Raw genomic sequence first — 24,154 nt, 5'->3', positions numbered from 1 at the left:
GTTGGAATTGTAAGTGATTTTGATGGCATTGTTCCAATTCTCGAGACGGATATCAGCACCTAAATCGGACTCCCATCTCTTCATGTATATGTTTTTGTGGCTCGTTAGGTCCTTGACGACAGATCTAAACAAATTACACAGACTCCAGAGATTTTTATTTTTAAGGTTGCACAACAGTGAAGTTAGCATTTCATAGTTTAAAGTCTTCCCTTTTATGATTTTCCAAATTCTGTCTTTCAACATGGTGTAAAAGACCAGCTCAGATGACGGTAGATTAAATTTAGCCATGATCTCACTGAATTTCAAGTACTCCACTCCACTAAAAACATCCCCCACCTTTTTGATTCCAGATTTCCCCCATACCTCCGGTATCTGGAGATCATCCATCAGTGCAAATGAAGATAGGGGTAGTTTTAAGATTTGCTCTGCTTTTTTGATATTTTTAGTCGGCTTAATGAGTTCCAGGCTGAGATTATCGACCGAAATATAGGATGCGATGAGTTCGCACTGTGCTTTTGCAGAAGAAAGTAAAAGAAAATCTTTTGCATGGAACCTCTATCACTAGCATCTCTTTCCAAGCCATACCAAGCCGGATGTGTCATGTTTTCCGTAAACCAGTGCCAGCTCTGTTTAATAAGTGAGGCCTGATAATAAGCGTATATGTTGGGCAGTCCTGCGCCCCCATGTTTTTTATTTTTATAAAATAAGTCTGCAGATATTCTTGCTTTCTTACCTTTCCAAATAAATAGTCGGATGAGCTCTTGAATTTTATCAATGGATTGGCGTGGAAAGCTAACTGGCAAAGTCCTAAATATGTATAAAATTTTGGGAAGGATAAAGGCTTTGACTGCCAGTATCTTCCCAAAAATGGAAGTCTCTAACTGAGCCAAAAAGGATAGATTGCCTGTAATAGTCTTTATAATGCTGTCTAAATTGGCCCTAACTATGGCTTGGATTGATCCAGCTATTCTAATCCCTAGACAGACAATCTCTTTCTCCTCCCAAATGAACTGGGTTTGAGTCTTTATTTCGTTAATTTCGGATTGTTGCCTTTAATATCATTGTTTAATCTAATTTTTTCGGCTAGGGGCTCTATGGCAAGCACAAATAGAACGGGAGACAGGGGGCACCCCTGTCTCGTGCCATTAGTAATGTCGAACGAGTCGGAAAGGAAGTTGTTTGCATTTATCCTGGCACTAGGACCCGAGTATAGGGCGAAGACTATTGATAGAAACTTCTCGTCAAAGCCAAATCTAGCGAGAGTTGCTTTTAAATAAAGCCAGTTTAGTCTATCAAACGCCTTCTTGGCGTCCAGTGCCAGAAAAGCAGTTTGGGTTCTCGAGTTGTTAGCTAAATTTATCAGGTTCAACACCCTTCTAGTCCCATCTGAGGCCTGGCGGCCCTCTGTGAACCCTATTTGATCATCCACCAACAGACGTGGAAGGATGTTTTTAGTCGGTTTGCGATGATCTTTGAGTAGATTTTAATATCGCTGTTTGTGAGCGAGATTGGCCTATACTGTAGTTCTGAATCCTCTCGGGGTCTCCCCCCTCCTTTGGAATCATGACAATTGTTGCCTCTAACATCTCCTTTGGGAAGGAGCCCCGAGAGGATGCCAGATCAAAGACGGAAGCCAACTGTGGAGCCAGAATTTTTGGAAAGGATTTATAGAATTCCCCAGATAAGCCATCTGGCCCTGGTGGTTTTTGGGACTGCAGTTTCTTGATAACGTCAACTATTTCACTCTCTGTAAAAGGGCTATTGACATAATTCAAGTCCAGCTCATCGACTCTTGGTAGATCGATACTCTGTAGAAAAGAATCTACAAAATTCGAGTTAACCACCGGTGTTTGGGGGTCATCTTTCAGATTATAAAGTTTTTTAAAGAAATCTGCAAACGAGTTGACAATGTCCCTAGGGTGAATTTTGGGATCACCCGAGGGAGATACAATCTTAATTATCCTTTTTTTGATTCTTTCTCTTTTTAATTTCCTCATCATAAACTTGGTAGGCTTGTTGAGAGATGTATACGATTTATACCTAGATGCTTTGATGGCTGCATCGTATTCCTGGTAGATTTCAGATCTCAGACTCTGAGTCTCAAAATCTCAACCTGGATGGTTTGGGAAGGAAATTTCAAGTTGGTTTGCTTTTTTTCTAGATCATTAATTTGGGCCTGTAGGTTTGTAATTTTTTCCCTATTTCTCTTCTTATGTTTAGAGAGGATCTGCATAAGGCATCGCCTCAGGACCGCCTTATGGGCGTTCCAGACCGTGAACTGATCTACTTCACCAGATACATTCTCCTTGAAGTAGTTTAAGAGAACGTTTTCTATCTCTTGCTTGTACTCTGGTATATATAACAAGGCTGGGTTAAGACTCCAGCGGAATGGCTTGTCAGAGGGAGGACCCATGAGGAACTCAGCGAGAACCAGGGTAAAAGATGGTCTTTTGCATGAACCGTATATCTTTAATTTTGGTTAAAGTAACTATATTAGTAAGTAGTAGATCGATTCTAGATGCTGTCTTATGCACATCAGAAAAGTGAGAATACTCACTAGACGATGTGTTCAAGCAACGAAAAGCATCAAAAAGCCCATTTTGAATTAACCAGTTTTTCAAAGCTCGAACCTTGTGGCGAACTAATGAGGATGAATCAATGCTACTATCAGGGACAATATTAAAATCGCCTAGTAAGATCAGATCGCCTGTTTTGACTTTGTCTATTTTTTTGATTAGCTTGTTCAAGAAACGAATATGTCCCTTGTTAGGTGCGTATACATTCACTATTGTGCATGGCCTTTCATGGAGTAAGCATATGAGTATATGAAACCTGCCCAACGAGTCAGGTATCTCTTTGATGAGCTGAAAAGGAACGGTACCACCTACCAGTGTAATGACCCCAGCCTTTTTCTTTGTGAACAGTGACTTGTACGTATGTGGAAAGTTCTTGTGCTGGAAGACAGGGTGTCAATCGGAGGCCAGCTTAACCTCCTGGAGGCATACCAATTCGGCACGGGTTCAGTTGATCTCCTTCCATACCGCATACCTCTTATTTGGACTGTTGAGCCCCCTAACATTGTATGATAAGATTTTCATCGTTAGAGTGCAATATCAAAACAGATAAATGGAAACAAGCAAAACAGTGAAATACAGAAAAAAAATAAAAATTAGGAAATTGAGAGTTCTCCTGGAGGACTCCAAACCGGTTGGTGTCTCATCTTAGTGTGGGGGAAAAAGTGAGAAAAAATTAAGTGGCAAGTTCCCACAGTGACATCAATAAACTGTAAATAGGGGTCATAAGATATTCATATTCATGAAAAGGAAATTAATAGTATACACCATGTAAATTCAAACATAAGATAAGGATGAGTCCTAATCCCTATCCCTAAATGCTGGTTCATCCATCAGAAATTTAAGGAACTTCTGACCCTCGTGTGGGGTATAGATGGGGTAGTTTTTGTCATTATACCAGACTAATAGCTTGGTAGGGAAACCCCATCTATATGACACTCTGAGCTCTCTAAGTTTAGAGGTCAAATCTCTGAAGGACCTTCTTGCGTCCATTGTCTCTTTGGAGAAGTCTTGGAAAATCTTTAAATCTTTATATGGCTCTGGAGGTGAACCTCTCTCTCTCAGAGATTTTAGAACCTTCTCCTTGGTTTCAAAAAAATGGACTCAGAGGATAGTGTCCCTAGGCTTTTCCTGTAGGACCCTTTTTGGTCGTGGGAGGCGGTGTATACGATCAATATTTACTTCTAATTCTGTCAATTTTGGCGATAATTTTTTTAATACATTTTTAGTGTAATCTGAAAGATCTGCCTGGGAGACCGACTCAGGAATACCTCGTATTTTTAAGCTATTTCTCCTGCTTCGGTCCTCCATATCTGTTAATTTGTTTTTAAGGGAAATAACCTCCATTTTAAGGAGAGAATTTTCCTTTGAAAGGTAGACTATGTCCCTCTCTGTCTGTACCATCTTTATCTCATATTTCTCAACCTTTTGGCTAAGATTCCTGCAAGTTTCCTGTAGGGCCTTAGCCTGAGTCTCAAACACTATTTTTAGGGTATCACTGAAGGACTGGAAGAGATCCGCCATGAATCCTTCGGTGGCTTGTTATTGGACCCCTTGTATTCTCCCAGGTGGATGGATGGAGGAGGAACCTCAAACGAAGGAAATGGACCTTCCGTGTCCCTTCTAGGCCTCTGCCTTTCAGGGCTTGTGCTTGGGGTATAGTCAGCTGAGACACTGTCGGAGTCCTCAGAAGAAAGACTCTCAGTGTTTTCCTGATCGTCTGGGCCCTTCCTTTTGTTTGATTAGGAATTGTCCATTTCCTCCGTGAGGGGCTAATTTGGAGGAGGAGTTTTAATGTGTCCCCCCAAATTTTTCTTTTTTTTTTTACGTGTTTCAGGTTGTGTTTTAGGCAGTGTTTTGGTCAATGGGTTATTGATACCTGATCCCCTTTTGCAGCTTTGACAGGTGCAGGGTTATGGGATTGTTTTATATAAGGCGTTTTGGGCTCACCTCTTTTCAAAGGTGACCTAGATTTTGTGGGGCTTAACACATTAGGAATATCCTCATAGGATTTTGAATATGCCCCCAAATTGTGCCTTGTCACCCTGTGTGAGCTATTATTAATTCTGCCCCTGCCCGACTGCATCTTAATTTGCCACGCAGTCTTTCCTGGCCTCAGATCTATGACCCTTTTAGCTTGATCAGACAAGTTAAGTAAAATGGTCTAAAAACAAGTTTCAGAAAAGGAGTCAACTGAGAAACCCTCAGTAAGAGCGCCAAAAGAAACACAATTCTTCAATAATAATTCAAGCAGTCCACTGTAGCTCTGATCCTTGCTTGAAGAGTGGATAATCCTCTATTATGGTGCACTGCACAGATGAGAATGGGGCACGGAGGCCACCAGCCAGAAACTGCGGTCACTATTGTTTTATAAGTCTGCGCCACTGGTAAGTGCAGAATAGTCAGTATTCCTTTATTGTGTGGGAATAGTGAGGGCCCTCCCCACAGTCTATATCCTTCTCCTCAATACTCTTGGGGTTAACTGCCTGCTGTGCCACACAGTTCGCGACTATAGCTGAGCCTGTAGTACCAGGGGCCGCTTGCTATTTGCTGCGGGGCCTGGATGTCAGGTTTCTGCAACGCTGACAGGCTGGACACAGCCGGAACTACTTCCCATTGAGTTCGATTGCGGCTGTGATCAGTGTGCAGCGTCCGGTTCTCGTAACCGGATTTCAGTTGTGCCTCACCTCAGCAGTCTTTAGTGGCTCCCCTGGTGCTAGTCGCCTCTGATCCGGTCCTTTATGAGGCTGTATAGCGCTGCTCTTGGCCGATTCCGGGGTCTGGTCCTAGAAGTCCGGTAGTATCCCTCTGCCCTTCAGCTCCTTGGCAAAGAAAGAGTCCCCGCCGGTATCTTTGCTTTCCTCTTCAGCGTGCCACGCTAGAATATGTCCAGGGAAGCTCCTCTGTCCCCGCTGACCTCACCCTGATGTTACAGCATTCAGAATTCAGCGGCACTCAGGTGTAATCAGCAAGGATGAAGATGCAGGAGTCTGTATCCCTCCGCCACAGCCACACTGTTATCCTCCACACACCACAGACAGAAAGCCGTGCAAACAGCTGGATTTATGTTGTACCTTACTGGGGGTCCAAATAAAGTCCTCAGTACCAATAATGATCCTCCAAATCAATCCTGGCTTCAGTAAAGCCTGCGCTGGCCCTCCGGTCTCTTCACAGGAGGGCAGATGATGTGGGGTGATTTCCCTCAGCTTCTGCTGCACCGCAGCCATCCAGACTTGTAAAAGCTTATTTCTTCGGTCCCCTTTGGACCAGAGTCCTGCTTTTTGTCTCAAAATGGGCACCCAAACTTCATAAATAAAATAGGGTCCAGCAAGGTTATTTTGGTTAACCCTATGCACGCTTATTTTGTAGCTTTAGAATGTGACTGTGGGAGCTTAGAGTTCTTGCTGCCTACATGCTCAGAGCCCAAGCCACGCCCCTTTTATGCTAATTTTCAGCTGTTTTTCACAGTACTAGCAAAGCCTATGAGATTTCTGAAATCTCTTGCACACACATTGTTTTTTGTCATCAGTATTTTGCGCTTCGCATTTTTTTTGGACATAGTGCATGTCACTTCTTTCAGTGTTTTTACAGTGTTTTTCACCCATTGAATTGAATGAAAAAAAAAAATGCATGAAAAATGCACTAAAAATGCAGCAAAATTTGCCTTTTTGCTGCAGCTTCTTTCCTGCGAAGCACTCAGGTTTTGTTGCAGAAAACAACGTTGCAAAAACGCTCAGTGTGAACTTAGCCTTAGACTGTTGTGCCTTCAGCCATTGGAAGGGAATTTTTCAAAGACCTTCCAGACAATCTATATACTTATGCGTGTCTAATTTTATCTACAGGGTGGGCCATTTATATGGATACACCTAAATAAAATGGGAATGGTTGGTGATCCAGATCGGCGCGCTGAATTTGCAGAATGGGCAAAATAAAAATTGGAACAGGACCCTCAGTTTACACAGAACATTATGTTCAGTGATGACGAGGCAAACTTTTTTGGGTGGGCCATTTATATGGATACACCTAAATAAAATGGGAATGGTGACAGTTTTCTTGCGTAGGGTGTCTTGCATTGAAATCTGCTGCAATGATCCAGGTACTGCGCTCCTCACATATTAACCTCTGCGACATGTCAATGGCTTTAAACAAATAGAATCTTGTAAATAACTCATGAAAGAATAAAGTTACATTAAAACCAATCACATCATTTTTTTTCTTGTGAAATTCTCAATAAGTTTCCCATTGGAAAAGTAAAGTTTGTTCCAAAGTGGCAGACTTCAAAATGGCCGCGATGGTCACTACCCATCTTGAAAAGTTTTCCCCCTCCCATATACTAATGTGCCACAAACAGGAAGTTGATATCACCAACCATTCCCATTTTATTTAGGTGTATCCATATAAATGGCCCACCCTGTACATCTAAAAGGGGTTGTCCGGTCTAAAATTCTAGCACTCTATGTGACTGCAGACTTGTGAATCCTCACATTGCACTCACTGAGGATTCTCCGACGTCAGCGCTGGGAATGGTGGTCATGTATGCATTATCCTGGCCGCAATCCGGCTAGACTGTTTCCGCCCTCTCTCAATACATTTGCATTGATCTAGTCTGATTTGGGCCAGGAGTATGCATTTTTGCATACTTGTGACATGAATGCCGTTCCTTGCACTGACACCCAAGAATTCTCACAGCACGCAGTGCGCGTGATGTGAGGATTCACAAGTCAGCAGTCACAGAGTATCTGCAGACTTGTAATTTTTGATTGGACAACCTCTAAATTAGGATGATAAATTAAATACTAAGAGATGAGCTCCAAACCATGGGATTGTTTTTAATCTGGGTCTAACAAAGGATTTTCTAGCACTCTGATGGGCTAATCAAGTTCAGTGCTTAGTTCAAACAGTTCTATCTACTCGTGATTATTTTTTTCATTTTTTTATTTTACATTTCCTGACGTAATTCTTTACAACAAATCAAAACTTTTAATAAATGAAATCCAGGAACTGCTCATTCTTTTATCTTCAAAACCTCCACAGGTTGATGAAAACATTGAATTGTAACAATACATAGTAGCAAAGAAAACAATTGCTGGTTAGGAATGTTCAGGAAGTTGGTTTTCCCTACAAAGAATAGAAAAAGCTTCAACACAGGATGAATGAAGAGAAGACCTCTCCTGTAGCCACAAGATATACAGGCCAGGGACTTACAGAAACTCAGTTTCCTGCACTTTGCTTAGATCGAAGCATTTTAGTCTTTATCAGGAAAAGCTAGAGAAGCAAAGAATGGTGACTCAGACATTAAAGAGTTTTTTTCTGTGCCTGCCTTTTACCTATTTATTCTGGGATATCAGAAAGAGAAGTCATTGAAGCAATCTGTTCTAATGATGCCTGTTACACCGTCGACTTGAGTAAGGAGACATTTATCGTTGCACGTAAGGAATGTGCTAAACGAAAAGGGGACCTGGTGACCATACAAAACGAAGACGAAGCAGAACGTGTCTACAGTTTGCTTTGGAAATTCACCAACATCACGCTAATTACGCATCCATTGAAGCTTTGGATCGGACTGCAGTTAAAATTAAAATCGTGTGTCAAAAGAAATCAAGCTCTAGAGGCTTTTCTTGGATCGCAGACTCAATATACAACGGAAGGCCATTTCTCCAATTGGTTGACTGAACCGATGGTGACTTGTGTCAGGGAAAAGTGCATGATGAGTATGAAATTGCAGATGGACTCACCAGATAATTATAAATGGACTGATGAACCATGCTCTTCCCAGGCTGATGGCTATATCTGCAAATGTAACTTTCAGGGTATGTGTCAGCCAGTTACTCTTGCTGGCCTAGGATATGTTGAATATGACACCCCTTTTAGCATCAAAAGTTCTTCCTTGGATTTAGTCCCACCTGGCTCTTTAGCTTCAGTGTCTTGTGGTCACACTGGAAATCATACAAGACCTTCACTAGCGTGTCTGAAATCTGAGGAGACACATGTTTATCAGTGGGGAAATTTTCAATCGGACAAAAAATCAACTGAACCTTTTTGTGCCTCTGAGGAACTGGACTGTAAGTACAATAATGGTGGATGTGAACATGAATGCGTAGAAAATCCACAAAACAAATTCATCTCCTGTAGATGCAGTAATGGCTATATGTTAGCACCTGACTCGGTGTCCTGCATTTACGCTGACCACTATCAGTCTAATCCATGTGAGCAAAGCTGTATAAACTACCAAAATGGCTTTACATGTTCATGTTCCAGTGGCTTTGCATTGGCTGAAAACCGCATAAACTGCAACAATATCAAAGGATGTCTTCATGGAGAATGTGATCCAAGAATTAATAACGACCACAAAAATGAAGAACTGGAATCCAAATTTGACACTACCAGCAGCATACAGAGAAAAGATGAGCACCCCCGAACAACTCCACATCCCATTACAGACACAGAGAATAACAAAGAAGATCCACCAAAAATAGCACGGTCCACACTGATGGCGTCTGTGGGGATTGTCTCCACCAGTGATAGTCCTGTAAATGATGCATCGGATTGCATTGCATTAAGACTTGGATCAAAGCTATTATTAAGTATTTTATGTATCGGAGCAGTTTATTATTCGGCTTAGCTACCTTATTTATGCAAGAAAATTCTCTATCAGGAAGAGGAACATTTACTAAAAAGTCTCATGGTAATATTTTAATATATCCATGCTATGATATTTAGTACTGTAGAAATGTCAAAATAGAACTGAAAATGTATAAATGTAGTATCTGCAATGCGTTTGTTGGTGGATATCATTATTTAGCCTAAAGTCATTTCTGAGTTTGGAAAAATGTTACGCTTTTCTTTCTTTTCAGAAATAGCGCTAATCTTGCCTCAGTCTCTTTGATGTTTTGGATTTTGCAACTTGGCCATGCTGTAATACTGATCATGGGCTATGGAAGACAATGGCATCATTTCTGAAAATAAAACCAGCTTTATTTTCTAATCTCAGGCATTTTTCACTAAATGTGTTCCACCAGATGCGATTAACTGAGTTTACAGAGGTTGCAGTTGGCAGAACATCACTGATTGTAGAATGAAGACTTTCATATCAAAGGTAATAAAAAATTATATTGTGGTACCATGTTAGCCAGAAAAATCTGTGTAAATACTTTTATGTCAAAAAAAGACAAAAGTATTCTATTCTAACGTTGGCTTGTCTTTTCAATAAATGTCCTGTTGTAACATCTCTTAAAGGGAATCTGTCAGGTCCCCCATGCCCTCCAACTCAGCAGCATTCACTTATTCGTGAGTAAATTCCCTGCCTAACCAGCCCTGTATAACATAATTCACATTTCAAGGGGATGTACAGTGCAGCTCCAACTAATGCTTACTTCTGGCCTCCACTAGACCTTATGACAGCTGATCAGTGCCTACGATATTGATATTGATGAGCCCCCTACGATATGGTATTGATGACCTATTGATAAGTTATTGATCACCAGTGAACCTTTTTAATGCCTAATCTGTATTGATTTTCAAAATGGCACTAGACATGAAAAATGCTGTTGTTTTTTGTCCAGTTAGCTCACGTAATAAATGACACTGAATAACATTGTAATACATGCAATTACTAGCTTGGGGATAGCTAATATTTAATTAAAAAATCATTTTATGATTGTTTTACCATTTTATTTAATGGCAAACTTTAAATGTTTTTTGTCACATTAGGGAACTTTTTATCTTTTGTGGTAATTGTTACTCACCTCTCCTGGCTACACCGATATTCCATGCATTTCTCTCTCCTGTGGCTAGCTCTCCATGCTCTTGTGCTCATCAGGTTGCTATGGTAACCCCAAATACATCTCTGACATAACCTCCTTAGGTCTTTTAATGTCCACTCATACAGCTGTAAACCGCCTGAGTATTCAGAAAGTGAGTATCCTAGGTCATGTTCTAAGGCTCCATATAGGGTCAATATTGACTTTTAGGATAGCTACTTCCAAAAGGTGGCACTATAGTTCTAGTCCTCTTCCTCTCTGAAGAGACAATTTGTATATTTCCCAGAGGAGCATTGCAAGGCTTAAAAGTCTCCTCACCCTGGCATGTCTGTCTCTGCAAAGAGAAACGTTACTACTAGTGAAGAGTGAGTATGCTCATTGCTCGGGTTTTCCCGAGCATGCTTGGGTGCTCTCCAAGTATTTGGAAGTGCTCTGAGATTTAGTTTCTGTTGCCGCAGCTGCATGATTTGCGGTTACTTGATGGCCTGAATACATGTGGGAATTCCCTAGCAAACAGGCATTCCTCACAAGTATTCAGGCTGTCCAGCAGCCACAAATAATGCAGCAGCAGAGACAGAAACTAAATCTATGAGCACATCCAAATACTCGGAGACCACCCGAGCAACGAGCATACGCACTCATCACTAGTAGTAACATTTCTCCTTGCAGAGACTGACATGCCATGGTGAGGAGACTTTTAAGCCTTGCAATACTCCTCTGGGAAATATACAAATTGTCTCTTCAGAGAGGAAGAGAACTATAGTGACACCTTTTGGAAGTAGCAATCCTAAAAGTAAATATCGACCCTATAACGAGCCTTACCACGTGACATAGGATAAAAGCTCAATTTGCAGACACTCTGTTTCGGGGTACTTCTCCGCATAAGTACAAAGTGTGAGGTCTGGTCTGGCTGGGTGACAGGCATCTGACCGGGGTCCAAGGGGTAACGTTTCTCCTTCTGGAGACTTACATGGTAATCCTGACATGCCAAGGTGAGAAAATTTGTAAGTCTTGCAATGCTCCTCTGGGAAATATGCAAATTGTCTCTTCCGAGAGGAAGAGGACTAGAACTCTACGATACCATAATTTCCCTCTGGATCAATAAAGTGTATCACAGTAGTGTTACAACAGCATTACAAATAAAACTTTAAGAACAGCATTACATAGAGTAATTACTAGACACAGATCTTGCACATGACCAACCACAATACGTAACAAGCAAAGGTACACAAGTCTCTGATCATTTCCCTTAGTGTGCCAGCCCTAGGTTGTAGCCATCTTTCACCCTTAGTGAATTGTTATACATCCCCATAGCAGTAGGCACAAACAATTTCCTGAATTTCTCCTTCTTGCACCTTAGTAGGATTAGTCGTCTGCTGAATGTGCTCTTCTGATTCAAGAACAGCCCGTATAGTGGGTGTGTATTATTGTTCATTATAGCCCTGCACTTCTTCTGAATCCTATCTTCCACCACCTCCTCAAAAGAGTCAAGATGGAGGCCAACAGCCTCTAGCGCCACCTATTGGAAGTAGCAATCCTAAAAGCCAATATTGACCCTATAACAAGCCTCGCCACATGACTTAGGATAAAAGCAAAACTAAAATCTCAATTTGCAGACACTGGGTTTCAGGATACTGCCCCTCATCAGTGTAAAGTGTGAGATCTGGTTTGGCTGGGTGAGAGGAGTCTGACAGGGATCCAAAGGGTAACGTTTGTCCTTGCGGAGACTCATATGTCAAGCCCAGTTCTAGTCAATCTCCTCTCACCCAGCCAAACTATATCTCACACGGTGAGATGCCAGAGACCTGGGTAGTTGTGCTCCATGGTAAAAACATATTGATGTCACTTTCAGACCCTAGGGTTTGGTGTATAGATACATAAAATTGTCACCATTTTTTACTTGAAAAGTAAAATGTCAAATTTAAAAAAAAAATCAACTAAGCTTTGTCAGGTTTACAGTACTTCCAATTGCTGTGTTTTTGTACATTAAAAAATGTACAGTAATTAGTATTTGTTTTCCCTTTAAAAGAAATAATAAAACATAGATTATTTCACACATTTTCTCAATGGGAGTTGTATTGAAACTTGCGTCAGGACACTTCAATATGTCTAAAATGTATATGTACGAGTATAGATATAGATGGACTTATTATATACGTTGAGGTTCAGACACATAGTTTGACGTAGGCTACATGTTCACATACATTTTTGATGTATACATCTGTCACATACATCATACATCTGCAGACGTACAGATGTGAACCCATCCAAAACTGTAAGATTTGCCATTAGTTACTATCAGAAGGACATACACACCATGAAAAAAATGAATTGTTAGAACCATATATATCAGTTCACATAATCTTGTCAACTAATGATGTGATCCATTTGTTTCTAGAAGACTAATAAATGTAACAGAAATATAGTCACACTGGTCAGCTGACACAAGGTGATGTTATAACACTAGAGATAGGACCATACTGATGGGCACACCGTGGGTCAGTTTTTATGCTGCTTTGATCAAAAGAGTGTTAACTAAGTATTACATGTTATTTACATGTACTATTACTATTTACTTACTACAGGGTAAATGCTCATTTTGTTTTGTCTGTTAAATGGCCATTGTGAACATACTCCAACACATTACACATATACCAACGTATGCTCCGGCTCATTTCTTTGGTTTTGCTGCAGTTTTTTGCATTTTGTACAAACAGGCGCATGGCCCCGTTTTTTGAGCTAAGCATTTCATCAATATAGCTTCCAATGGGCAGATGTCTGAACAGTTAGACCTCGCTTCTATACACTGAGGTCGGCTGACACAAGGTGAGGTTTTAATACTAGAGATAGGATAGGGTTCTCCTTGTTGAGGTGAGATGGCTTTTACGCTTTTTGATCACAATAGTGTTAACTAAGTACCCCTTGTTATTTATCTGTACTATGAGTATTTGCATATTTACTTACTACAGGGTATTTGCTTGTTTTGTTTTAACTTTATCTAGTTTATGTCTGTTGAATGGCCACAGTGTGAAAGTGCTCATACACATTGCACTTATACCAACTTATGTACCAATAATTTCCTTTGTTTTGTTGTAACAGAAATAAACTGTAGTCACATTTTCATTTTTCTTTCAACTTATCATCCATGACTGAATAAGCTTTGAATATATACTGCTCAAACAAATAAAGGGAACAGAAACAGCCTGTTGCAAATTGAATAGTGTTCCCTTTATTTTTTGAACAGTATATTTTTGTTAGATACTGTAGTCGTTTTCACCTTTGGGTGCAATTGTATGGATAAAGGGTATCCCTCTTAATAACACTGCATTCTAATATGTTCCCTTTTGGTTATACAATATAATAAATTATGTTCTTAGAGCTAGAACAAAATAGATAGATAAATATATAGACAGTCACCCAGCCAAGCAGATATATAGATAGAAAGTCTACAAAAATAGGCAACAGTCCACAAGAGAATGCAAAAACTAGTAATTTAATGGCCTTTATGAACAGGTGGCAACACTTTGGCTCAAATACAACAGCATCTTTGTCAAGTTCTGTTGTACTTGAGCCGAAACATTGTCACCTGTTCTCACATGCCATTAAATTACTAGTTACAGTCCTGCTCCACATTATTTGCACCCCTTCATTTTTTTTTTCATAGACTGTACAATATCTTCAGAAATAAATGGAAATGCACCAAAGTTAATTCATCAGGATTTTTTAATTAGTGATCCAAAGTAATACAACAATAAATCATGTTTTTTTAACTTACATGTTACAATTTCAAAGAACAAACAGAATAACCAGCTTATCTAATATATAAAGCTCAAGTGTGTGTATGTATGTATGTATGTATGTATGTGTGTGTGTATGTGTGTATGTGTGTATGTCTGGGATAGGCATCTGCAACGTCGCAGCTACAGCCACAAAATTTGGCACAATCACACATTTGGACCCCGAGAGCGTCCTAGGCTATGTTGTGTGGTGAAATTTTAACCCCGCGCGTTCCAATTCACCAAACAATTTTGCACCTATCTACATAATGGAGAAAAAGTGTGTGTGTGTGTGTGTGTGTATCAAGCCCCGCCCCTCATTAGATGTCATAATGGTTGCCATGGCGACACTGATGTCATCATAGGTTGCAAGCTCCACCGCTCATTATGATGTCATAATGGTTGACTATGGGATGGAGGATGTGTGATGGGTATATGGGCACTGGACTATGGGATAGAGGATATGTATGAAGGGTATATGGGCACGGGACTATGGGATGGAGGATATGTATGATGGGTATATGGGCATGGGACTATGAGATGAAGGATGTGTGATGGGTATATGGGCATGGGACTATGGGATAGAGGATATGTATGACGGGTATATGGGCACGGGACTATGGGATGGCGAATATGTATGATGGGTATATGGGCACGGGACTATGGGATGGAGGATAATTATAATTTGCTATAACTAACCACAGTTAGTTACTATGCCCGGGCAGTGCCGGGCTCTTCAGCTAGTGTAGCAATAAATGCACAACTAATTAATACTTGATTGCACACCCTTTGGCATTAATGACAACCTCCAAATGCTTATTGTAGCCATGTATAAGCTACTTGCACTTCTCAGGTGGTATTCTCTCCCACTCTTCCTTTGCGGATTGTTGAAGCTCTTTCACCGCCTTTCATTGCTTATTTACAGCATTCTATAATGCTGTAGATAAGCCCCCAATCTGACCTGCAAGAGAAGAAAAATAAGGGCAGTCCAGTGGTGTTTCAGGTCCAGCACCTCCCATCTTCTTGTGATGCTGCCCTCCAGATTGAATCATCGCTCCCCGGCTCCCTGAGAAGGCATACTTCTCTGCCCTGTTGAGGGGAGAGCAAAGTAATGCAGTGCGCAGGCACCGGAAAAGGTCAGAGGCCCAGCACCTGCACACTGCAGGATTCTGCTCTGCCCTCAACAGGGCAGAGAAGTACGCCTGCGCAGGAGCACAATGCCGTGGAGCCATGAAGCAAGCAGGAGAGCGGCATCGCAAGAAGCTGGGAGGCGCCGAATCCAGACCTGCATCACCCATCGGACCACCCCCGCCAGGGTGAGTATAATAAAACTTATTTTTCTTATCTTTCAGGTCGGACCGGGGGCTTATCTACAGCATTATAGAATGCTGTAGATAAGCCCTGAAAGGTGGAGGCCTTATCTTATATCGTCCAAAACAGGTGACAGGTTCGTTTTAAGTGTAGGCAGGAAAAGCGCTGAGTGTATCTATAATTTTTTGCTGCATTTTTAAGAGCACTCCTGATTTTTTAGAAAGCTCAGCCTGCTTTGTTTGTGTCTTCCTATTCTTACATACTCTGCTGCTCTGAAGTATTAGTGCACCTAGAATAAAGACTAGAAAGATCGGGTTACCATACACAATGCCACACAATAGCATTTTCCCGGGAGTAGGACTGGTGTAATGTTTGCTTGTGAAGACCTCTTCATTGCAATGCCCACGTGGTCTCCAGACCAATCTACAGCTTTCATTGCATACAAAAAAGCAGGACTTACCAATAAAGAAGACAGAGCACCATTCCATCCTCCATTGCTTCTTTCCAGCCTCCAGTCTACTTCTGAAGACCATGTGAGCAACAACATGAAGAGACCTTTATGAAAGAACGTCACACAGGTCCTACTCCTGGACCCGGGATTATGATGTGAGGTGGAATAATACATGGTAGCCAAATCCCTCTAATCTTCATTCCGGTTACACTAACAGCTTGACTTTTCATTGATGATGTGGTGGAAACAGTGGTACAGCCATTTCTCCAACATGTCTCAATAGTTGCTTTTCACCATGATGACCTCAGGTCACATGTTGCTCATTCTACTATGAGCAGCTTTTGGGGCCTAAATATGCTACCATAGTCCATAGTATCTCTGAACTTGTCTCACATCAAGCACATCTAGGAACTCATTGAACGGCAATTGCAAAGAATGCTGCCAGCAGAAGATCTTGATGATTTGTGTGCCCAAGTGCATTCAGCATGGCAGTACATGTCTCAAATCATTAATAACTTCATTAATAGCAACCAAGGCATGTGAGTGCATGTATTTCTTCCTATGGTGCTCATACTCAATACTGAATAAAGTGATACATTTTGAAAATTTTGTGTCCATTTTTTATCATTTGCATATCATTAAAGAGGTGGTCTGAAGTCCAAATAAATTTTCCTCCTAAATCCCATTTTCTAATATACTTAAATTAAAAATTTCCTATCTTTCCCTAACTACACTATCTAACTGCTTTTCAATTTTTTGTCTACTTACTTTTTGATAATGCTTCATTTGAGAATCCCAGTCCATGCCCATGCAACTGATGTCACTAGTCTCTGCACACCAGGTATTCTGACAATGCGTTTTGTTGCCGACTCTTTACTGCTGATCTGAACCAAAAACAGAGAGTGCGCTGTCATTGTGCACACTGAACAGTGCACATCACGCTGGGACTAGCACAGCCCCTGAAACGAGCGTCACTGATGACAGTGAAAGAAATAGTTAATTTCTGTTCTCTAAATTGAATAAAAATACAAGAAAATAGTGTTTAGTTTCAGGGAGGGCGTAAAGGCTGCATCAGTGATGGCAGCCTCTGCCCTCTGTTGACGCCTCGTTTGAGTATTCCAGCATGCACAGCGATTCTCAAACACATCGTCATAAAAAAGGAAGTGGAAGAAAAAATAGAAAAGCAGTTAGATGGTGTAGTTAGGGAAGCATACTGAATGTTTAACTCAAGTATATTAGAAAATAATTTAGATAATGGCATTAAGCAGAATGGGATTTGGGAGGGAAAATTAATTTGGACTTCGGACCACCCCTTTAACGTAACTATTGATTACCGTATATGATTCCACGACTTTTCCTTTTGCTCTTCCAAATTCAATATAGGGGAGTGTCTTTATAACTATGATCTGTATCTGGCATTTGAACACAAATGAAAACATCAAAACCTTCATATCATACAATAAAACAGCTGCAGAATGGAACCCAGTATTCCTGTTTCAAGAAATGACACATATAGTAATAATAGTGCATCATACTGAAGCTCATATGACTGTACATGACTGTCAGGAAGATGAATGGTTAGTAGGCTCATATTCATATTCCCCTGTAGTACTTATCTCACAGTGGGGTCTATAGGCAAGGAATTCTGTGACTTCCTTTCACAGGAAATGGATTGTAAAGGCAAGAAAATAGCATTGGGTGGGGTTAGCTGGAGTTTCTTTAGGTGGAACATTTGAGAAAAGTTCTGTTTCTAAAAATATCCAACACCCAACAAGAATTATGCATACTGTGAATATATGCTGTCATTTTCTGTGTGTTCTAACACTTTTCTATCATAGCCAGTATTAAAGGTTTTTTAGCAATTTGTACTACAGCAGGTATTCTGAGGGATTGGATTAGTTGGGGTATCCTTCACATTAATCATTCATGGGTACAAATTATTTTGCCACCAGTTCACTATATGTCCTTCTTTGGACCATTTTTGGTGTGCATTAACGCTATTGAGCACACTTCAAAAAGCCTTGGATATGCTATAACTCAGTCATCTCTCCGTCATAATTTGATCCCTGTCAGATCAGATACTTATGCTAACATCAACTTCAATGACGGACTGTTCCCTTGCTGCTTAAAATATACAATCCCTGACAGGTTCCATTGTCATGAAACCAGTCAGTGGTGTTCACGCCACCTTTTATGATGTGGATTACCTGTATATATACACAGTAGAGTTGCACTAGCACTATAATGGATTGCGCAGATAGAAAACAGCAGTACCACCCATTCTGTAAATAACTAAAGCTGCAGGTGGTGTGAAAAAAAATTCTGCAATGTAGGAATGTTTTCAAAGTGTTAATATTTTATTTTTAGCAAATAAGAAAAACGCAAAGTGAATGACAAAAGAGAAATGCAAATCAAAAGCAAACTACCCTTTGTCTTCAAAACAGCACCAATTCTTCTAGGGACACATGCACACAGTTTTTGAAATAGCTAACCACAGATTTTCTGTGGATGTAGGCCTATGCAGGTCCTTCTGTCTCTTCATGTAATTGCAGAGAGCCTCAATGTTGATGAGATCAGGTCTCTATGGAGGCCACATCATTTTTAGGACTCATTATTCTTCTTTAAACTGACGACAGATCTTCAAGAAATTAGCTGTATGTTTGGGGTTGTTTTCCTCCTGCAGAATAAACTTGGAGCCAATCAGATGCCTCCCTGATGGTATTGCATGATAGATAAGTGTGGGGAAGGTGACTTGACAGACAGACATGACTGGCAGCAGGAGGGGACGGTTTGTGCACTAGAGACGGAGATTGACAGGTTAGAAGGGTGACAGCTGGGGAATGGTGGATAGGAGAGTGCAGTACCTAGAAATGACCACAAGATGTCAGGGGGGAGTAGTTCAGGACTGATCAACAGCTTATGGCTCAGATACGTTTAGTCATGGGGGACGGGGAGATAGGTGCCCGGGTGGGAAATTCCCCTGTGAGAGAGGGGATAAATAGAAGAGGGCGTGGCTCGAGAGGGGTCTAGTCCCAGGAGGAGCTCAGAGGAAGATAGAGAGGAAAGAAGAGCTTGGCCAGGGGGACGGACAGAGAAGAGACAGTCAGGGGGGTGGCCCTGACCCGACGGACCGCAGGACAGGCAAGGTGACGTACCGCAGGACAAGTGAGGCCCCTGGGGGTACCGACTGGATGACAACCTCGGACAGGTGAAGCGCTGGGGGTAGATTGGTCAGGGACAGCCCCCAGTGAAAGATCCGCGAGGTGCGTTACTGTGACTGGAACAAAGGTGTCGGTACCCGAGCCTGGAGACAGTGTGAAGAAGCTGCGGTGCGTGTTTGGTGGTCGTCAGGAGGATGACGAATAAATCCGGAACTATAACACGTGAAATCTGTCTCCGCCTCGTCCTTTGGATCGCCTGGTGTCTGCGGTGACCGAACAGGGTAAGCAGTGGTCCACACCCCAAACCCGGCCCCTACCACATAAGTATCTGCCTGGATTTATCAGAACTGAGGACACCAAGAAAAGGGTAACGTTAAAGACCACAGATGCATTGGTCGACTGAGGAAACTTAGTGCATCAGAAGATGTCCAGCAGTGCCACCAGCTCAAAACTGGCAGCAACCAGTGGGACTCAGCTACACCCATCTACTGTTAGGACTAAACCTGACCAGAAGTAGTGTTTATGGAAGTACTGCGGCCAAAAACCATAATTTTGACACAGAATCAATGCCAAGCGACTTAACTATGCATGAAAACATAGGATCTTTGCTGCAGAAAAATGTCAGTAAGTGCTCTTAACTGATGTGAAAATGTGAAATATTTGCCTGTAAGAGAATGCAGTTTGTTATTCAATGGGCAGTAGATAAAGTATGCATAGTAAAATGTTTTTTTAATTCATGCAATACATTATAGGCCTAGTGCAAATACATACACAGGTCAGTCTTTACATTGAATGATGAAGTGAGCTCCATTGACTGATATTAAGCAGTGTCATGGCTCCGTTTGGGGATTTCGATCCAGTGACCCGTTGCAGCATGGTCAGTTCCCTGTCTGCAGAGCTATTGACCTTTCTTCCATTTTCAAATGCTGATGGTTTCTATTGTCTTTGTTTTCCCTTCTTGATTTTTTCCTCTACAGGTGTCTTATTTTCTCGTTTTAGTTTGCCTATCACATTCTGGGTGGGGTTTTATATGTTCTCCATTCACTGTACTTCCTTGCCACAAATATCAAGAGTGCAACTTTAATTTGTTAGCTATATAGAGTGGCTCTCTTAACTTGTACCTGTTCACATTTGTCTTTTCTGTTTGGAAGTGATGGTCATATTTGTAGTGCACGCTTTCTGACTGAGCACTCCTCCCTTCAGCCTTCGCCATTTTTAATTAGTGCTTGATCCTACCTGCCCATATAATTGTAGGCTTATAGCCAGATGGTGGCATCATGTTAGGTTTAGGATCCCAGCAAACGGGTACACCTTGCTGTTGGGCTTACACGTTGTTAGGCGTCAGGTTTCTGCGTCTGCTCTGCAGGAATCTAGAGCCTCACATTCTGCGGTCTCATAGAATCATAGAATCGTAGAGTTGGAAGGGACCTCCTGGGCCATCTGGTCCAACCCCCTGCTCAAAGCAGGATTCGCTAAATCATCCCAGTCAGATGTCTGTCCAGCCTCTGTTTGAAGACTTCCATTGAAGGAGAACTCACCACTTCTCGTGGCAGCCTGTTCCACTCATTGATCACTCTAACTGTCAAAAAGTTTTTTCTAATATCTAATCTGTGTCTCTTCCCATTCAGTTTCATCCCATTGCTTCTAGTCTTTCCTTGTGCAAATGAGAATAAAGTTGATCCTTCTACAATGTGACAGCCCTTTAGATATTTGTAGACAGCTATTAAGTCTCCTCTCAGTCTTCTCTTTTGCAAACTAAACATTCCCAAATCCTGCAACCTTTCCTCATAAGACAGGGTTTGCAGACCGGTCACCATTCTGGTCGCTCTTTTCTGAACTTGCTCCAGTTTGTTGATGTCTTTTTTAAAATGTGGTGCCCAAAACTGGACACAATATTCCAGATGAGGTCTGACCAAAGAGGAGTAGAGGGAAATAATGACTTCACGTGATCTAGACTGTATGCTTCTGTTAATACATCCTAGAATTGCATTTGCCTTTTTTGCTGCTGCATCACACTGTTGACTCATATTCAGTCTGTGATCTATTAGTATACCCAAGTCTTTTTCACATGTGCTGTCACTTAGCCCTATTCCTCCCATTCTATATATGCTTTTTTCATTTTTATTGCCCAGATGTAGTACTTTGCATTTCTCCCTGTTAAAAACCATTCTGTTAGTTGCTGCCCACTTCTCCAGTTTATTTAAATCTTTTTGAATCCTCTCTCTCTCTTCTCTAGTATTAGCTATCCCTCCTGCTGTCTTTCTACTACAGAGGAGATTACTTTGCAGCAGACCGCTCCAGAGACTAAGTCCCTCTGTACTCCTACTGGGCATGCTCACGAGACGATCTCTCATTGGAGATCGGGAGTCATGTGCCCAGGTCCTGTTCCAGATCTCATTGGTCCATCTCAAAGATCTGGAAGGTCCTGCACGGCTATAAAAAGCGCGCATGACCGTTCCGCCATGCGCTAGTATAGACTATACTGCTATGCAGGGCCGCATCATCCATGAACCAAGTTGAGAAGTGAGCTCAGGCGGCACTCAGGAGGGGGCGGCAGTGCGGCGCCGCCCACTGCAGTCAGATAAGTGCTATGCAACAGAGGCACAGGGAAAATTAGAACTCCCAGTCCCAGCCATGGGCATACTACCCACCGTGGGGCAGCTGCTCCCCCTAGAAGCAGGGGCGCATAGTGAAAGAAGCAGGACCTTGAGAGCGGCCGGCCAGCCAGGCAGCCACACACAGCTGACAGGGGGCGGGCGGGACACTGCAGAGCAGGCCGAGGCCCCTGGCATTGCTATGGCACCCAGCAGCACGCTGGAGTTCAGACAGGGTTCAGAGGCTGTCATGTACAGCGTGCTATGTAAACACGCCTCTGAAAGCTGAATGAAGCCTCCAGGTGACTGTGTGAAGTGAGAGAGCTGAGTGCAGGACAGGGGACCTCCAGGCACCTAGAGAGAGACCCCCACACCTTCCCTGAGGACCATGTTCAACTGGAGCTCCTGGAGGAGACATTCTGGCAGAGCTTTGTGAGTATTACTACCTTGCTGCTGCTGCAGAACATCTTCCAAGGGTTACTATGGTTAGCTTCAAACTATGCATCTAGTGAATCTATGATATCCTGGGATTTGTAGTCCACAGGCACTTCTAGTCTTCCCTATTAATCCAGCTTTATATGCTGGGACTTCTAATGTAGTTCTCCAGCAGCTACAGCTTATTACTCTTTACCTAAAACCTGCTGGGGATTATAGTCCCACAACAGTAACTTGTGGACTGCTACAAATTGTTACCTTGCATTGCTGCTGCAGAACATCTTGGCAAGGTTGCACTTTATGAGGTTTGCAACCTGTGTCTAGTTGACAAGTTTTTTATGACATGCTGGTAAATGTAGATGAGTGGCTGCTGCAGAACATCTTGGCCACATGTAGTGTTTGATGTACTGGGACTTGTAGTCCCATAGAAGTTGAACAATTACAGTTTGTAGATAGAAATGATGCAGTAATTTACCAAGTAGGACTATAAATAAGGGTATGTGCACACGTAGTTTTTTGGGTGTGCGGATTTTGGAGAGAAAATCGCAGGTAAATCCGCAGGACAAAAGTCCTGCAGTTTATCTGCGATTTTGCTCTGCGGTTTTACACCTCATAATGGATGAGGTGTAAAACTGCAGCGTTTCTGCACCAAACAATCGACATGCTGCAGATTGTAAACCGCAGCAAAACCGTGCGGAAAAATCCGCAGCATGTGCATTGCGTTTTTTTTCCATTGAAAATAAGGTTACTGTACAACGCAGCAGAATCTGCTGTGCTGCATTTCCACAGAGCCAAAACCGCTGCGGAAATGCAGCAGATTTCACTACGTGTTCACATACCCTTAGGCCTGGCCTCAACTCAACCTGATGATGCAGTGTGTGTTTTGTAAAGGTGGAAGCTGCTGCAGAACATCTTGGCCAATATTGACATATTCAGCAAATATTCCCATAAGTTGAAGAAGTTGTTGGTAAAGTTTTGGACTATTAGGACTATGCTCCATGTCCTCTGCTTAGTGATATAGTTTGGTTTGCAGGTGCAAGCTGTTGCAGAACATCTTGTGGCTATTTCTGAACTAAATCCTAATTTGTTATGCTAGATTTGATCAATAATTGAGCTAATATTAGGTCATGCAGGAGGCTTGAGGACCCCATCATCCATGGGATACCAAGTTCCCCATTCCCAGTGGCTGCACATATGAGGTCACCACTAGTGTTGAGCATTCCGATACCGCAAGTATCGGGTATCGGCCGATATTAGCGGTATCGGAATTCCGATACTGACTTCCGATACTTTTGTCATATCGGATACCGGAATCGGAATCGGAAGTTCCCATCATGCTATGAGCCTGCTTGCTTTGATTAAGCCAATGGGAATCCTCCGAAGTGTGGGCACATCCTGTTAGGCATGTAGGCATGTTAACTATTGGCATGGCTGTGATTGGCTGCCGAAATGATGTCATGATGCACTATAAAAGCCACCGCAGCCTCCATTTCTGGTTCACTCTGCTGTGAATTCAGTTAGGGACAGGCTGCTGTAGAAGACTGTGAGGGACAGTTAGAAATAGCGATTCCACCAAACATCTAGTGCTTTACCCAGGCTACATAAACCACCACTGTAGCCTTCTTTGCCCTAGCAGCAGTGTTCACAGCTGTCTGCAAGGGCTGTGTGAGTGCAGCTCACGCTGTGGAGTGGGTCCTGCAGCCACGTCAGGTTGTAGGCTGCCCAGCGTGCCTCACTGCTGCCTCATACATCTTTTAATTTTTGAGCTGCATTTTTTACATAATTTCAATCTAGTGTGCTTCCATCCGTATCCATATACGTTGGTTGCAAACACTAGTAGTAGACAGCGGAGCCTTTCTGCAGCCTTTCAGTGCTAGTGTCCACTTTGCTGCACTGTTCACGGCTGTCTGAGAGGTCTCTGACTGTGTGTGAGTGCAGCTCACGCTGAGTAGTGTGTCCTGCAGCTACGTCTGGTTGTAGGACGCTCAGCGTGTCACTGCCTCACACATTTTTCTTTTATTGCAGCTCATTTTTTCTTCTATTAGTGTGCATCCATCCGTCTCCATCTACGGTGGTTGCAAACACTATATAGG

At 42.1% G+C, this 24,154-nt stretch overlaps 1 protein-coding gene across 1 annotated transcript; it reads left to right on the top strand.

Moving 5' to 3' along the window:
* The first annotated feature begins 7,220 nt into the window (after positions 1-7,220).
* Positions 7,221-10,101, top strand: LOC141057228 (complement component C1q receptor-like). The gene is made up of 2 exons (XM_073553756.1): positions 7,221-7,279; positions 7,875-10,101. The coding sequence occupies exons 1-2, from the start codon at positions 7,221-7,223 to the stop codon at positions 9,193-9,195; spliced, it is 1,380 nt and encodes a 459-aa protein (XP_073409857.1). The 3' UTR covers positions 9,196-10,101.
* The last annotated feature ends 14,053 nt before the right edge of the window (positions 10,102-24,154 follow it).

The sequence above is a fragment of the Dendrobates tinctorius genome, unplaced genomic scaffold (genome assembly GCF_039654945.1).
Source record: "Dendrobates tinctorius isolate UK_male_01 unplaced genomic scaffold, ASM3965494v1 ptg000203l, whole genome shotgun sequence".
Lineage (NCBI taxonomy): Eukaryota > Metazoa > Chordata > Amphibia > Anura > Dendrobatidae > Dendrobates > Dendrobates tinctorius.
This window is presented reverse-complemented; position numbering and strand designations above follow the sequence as displayed.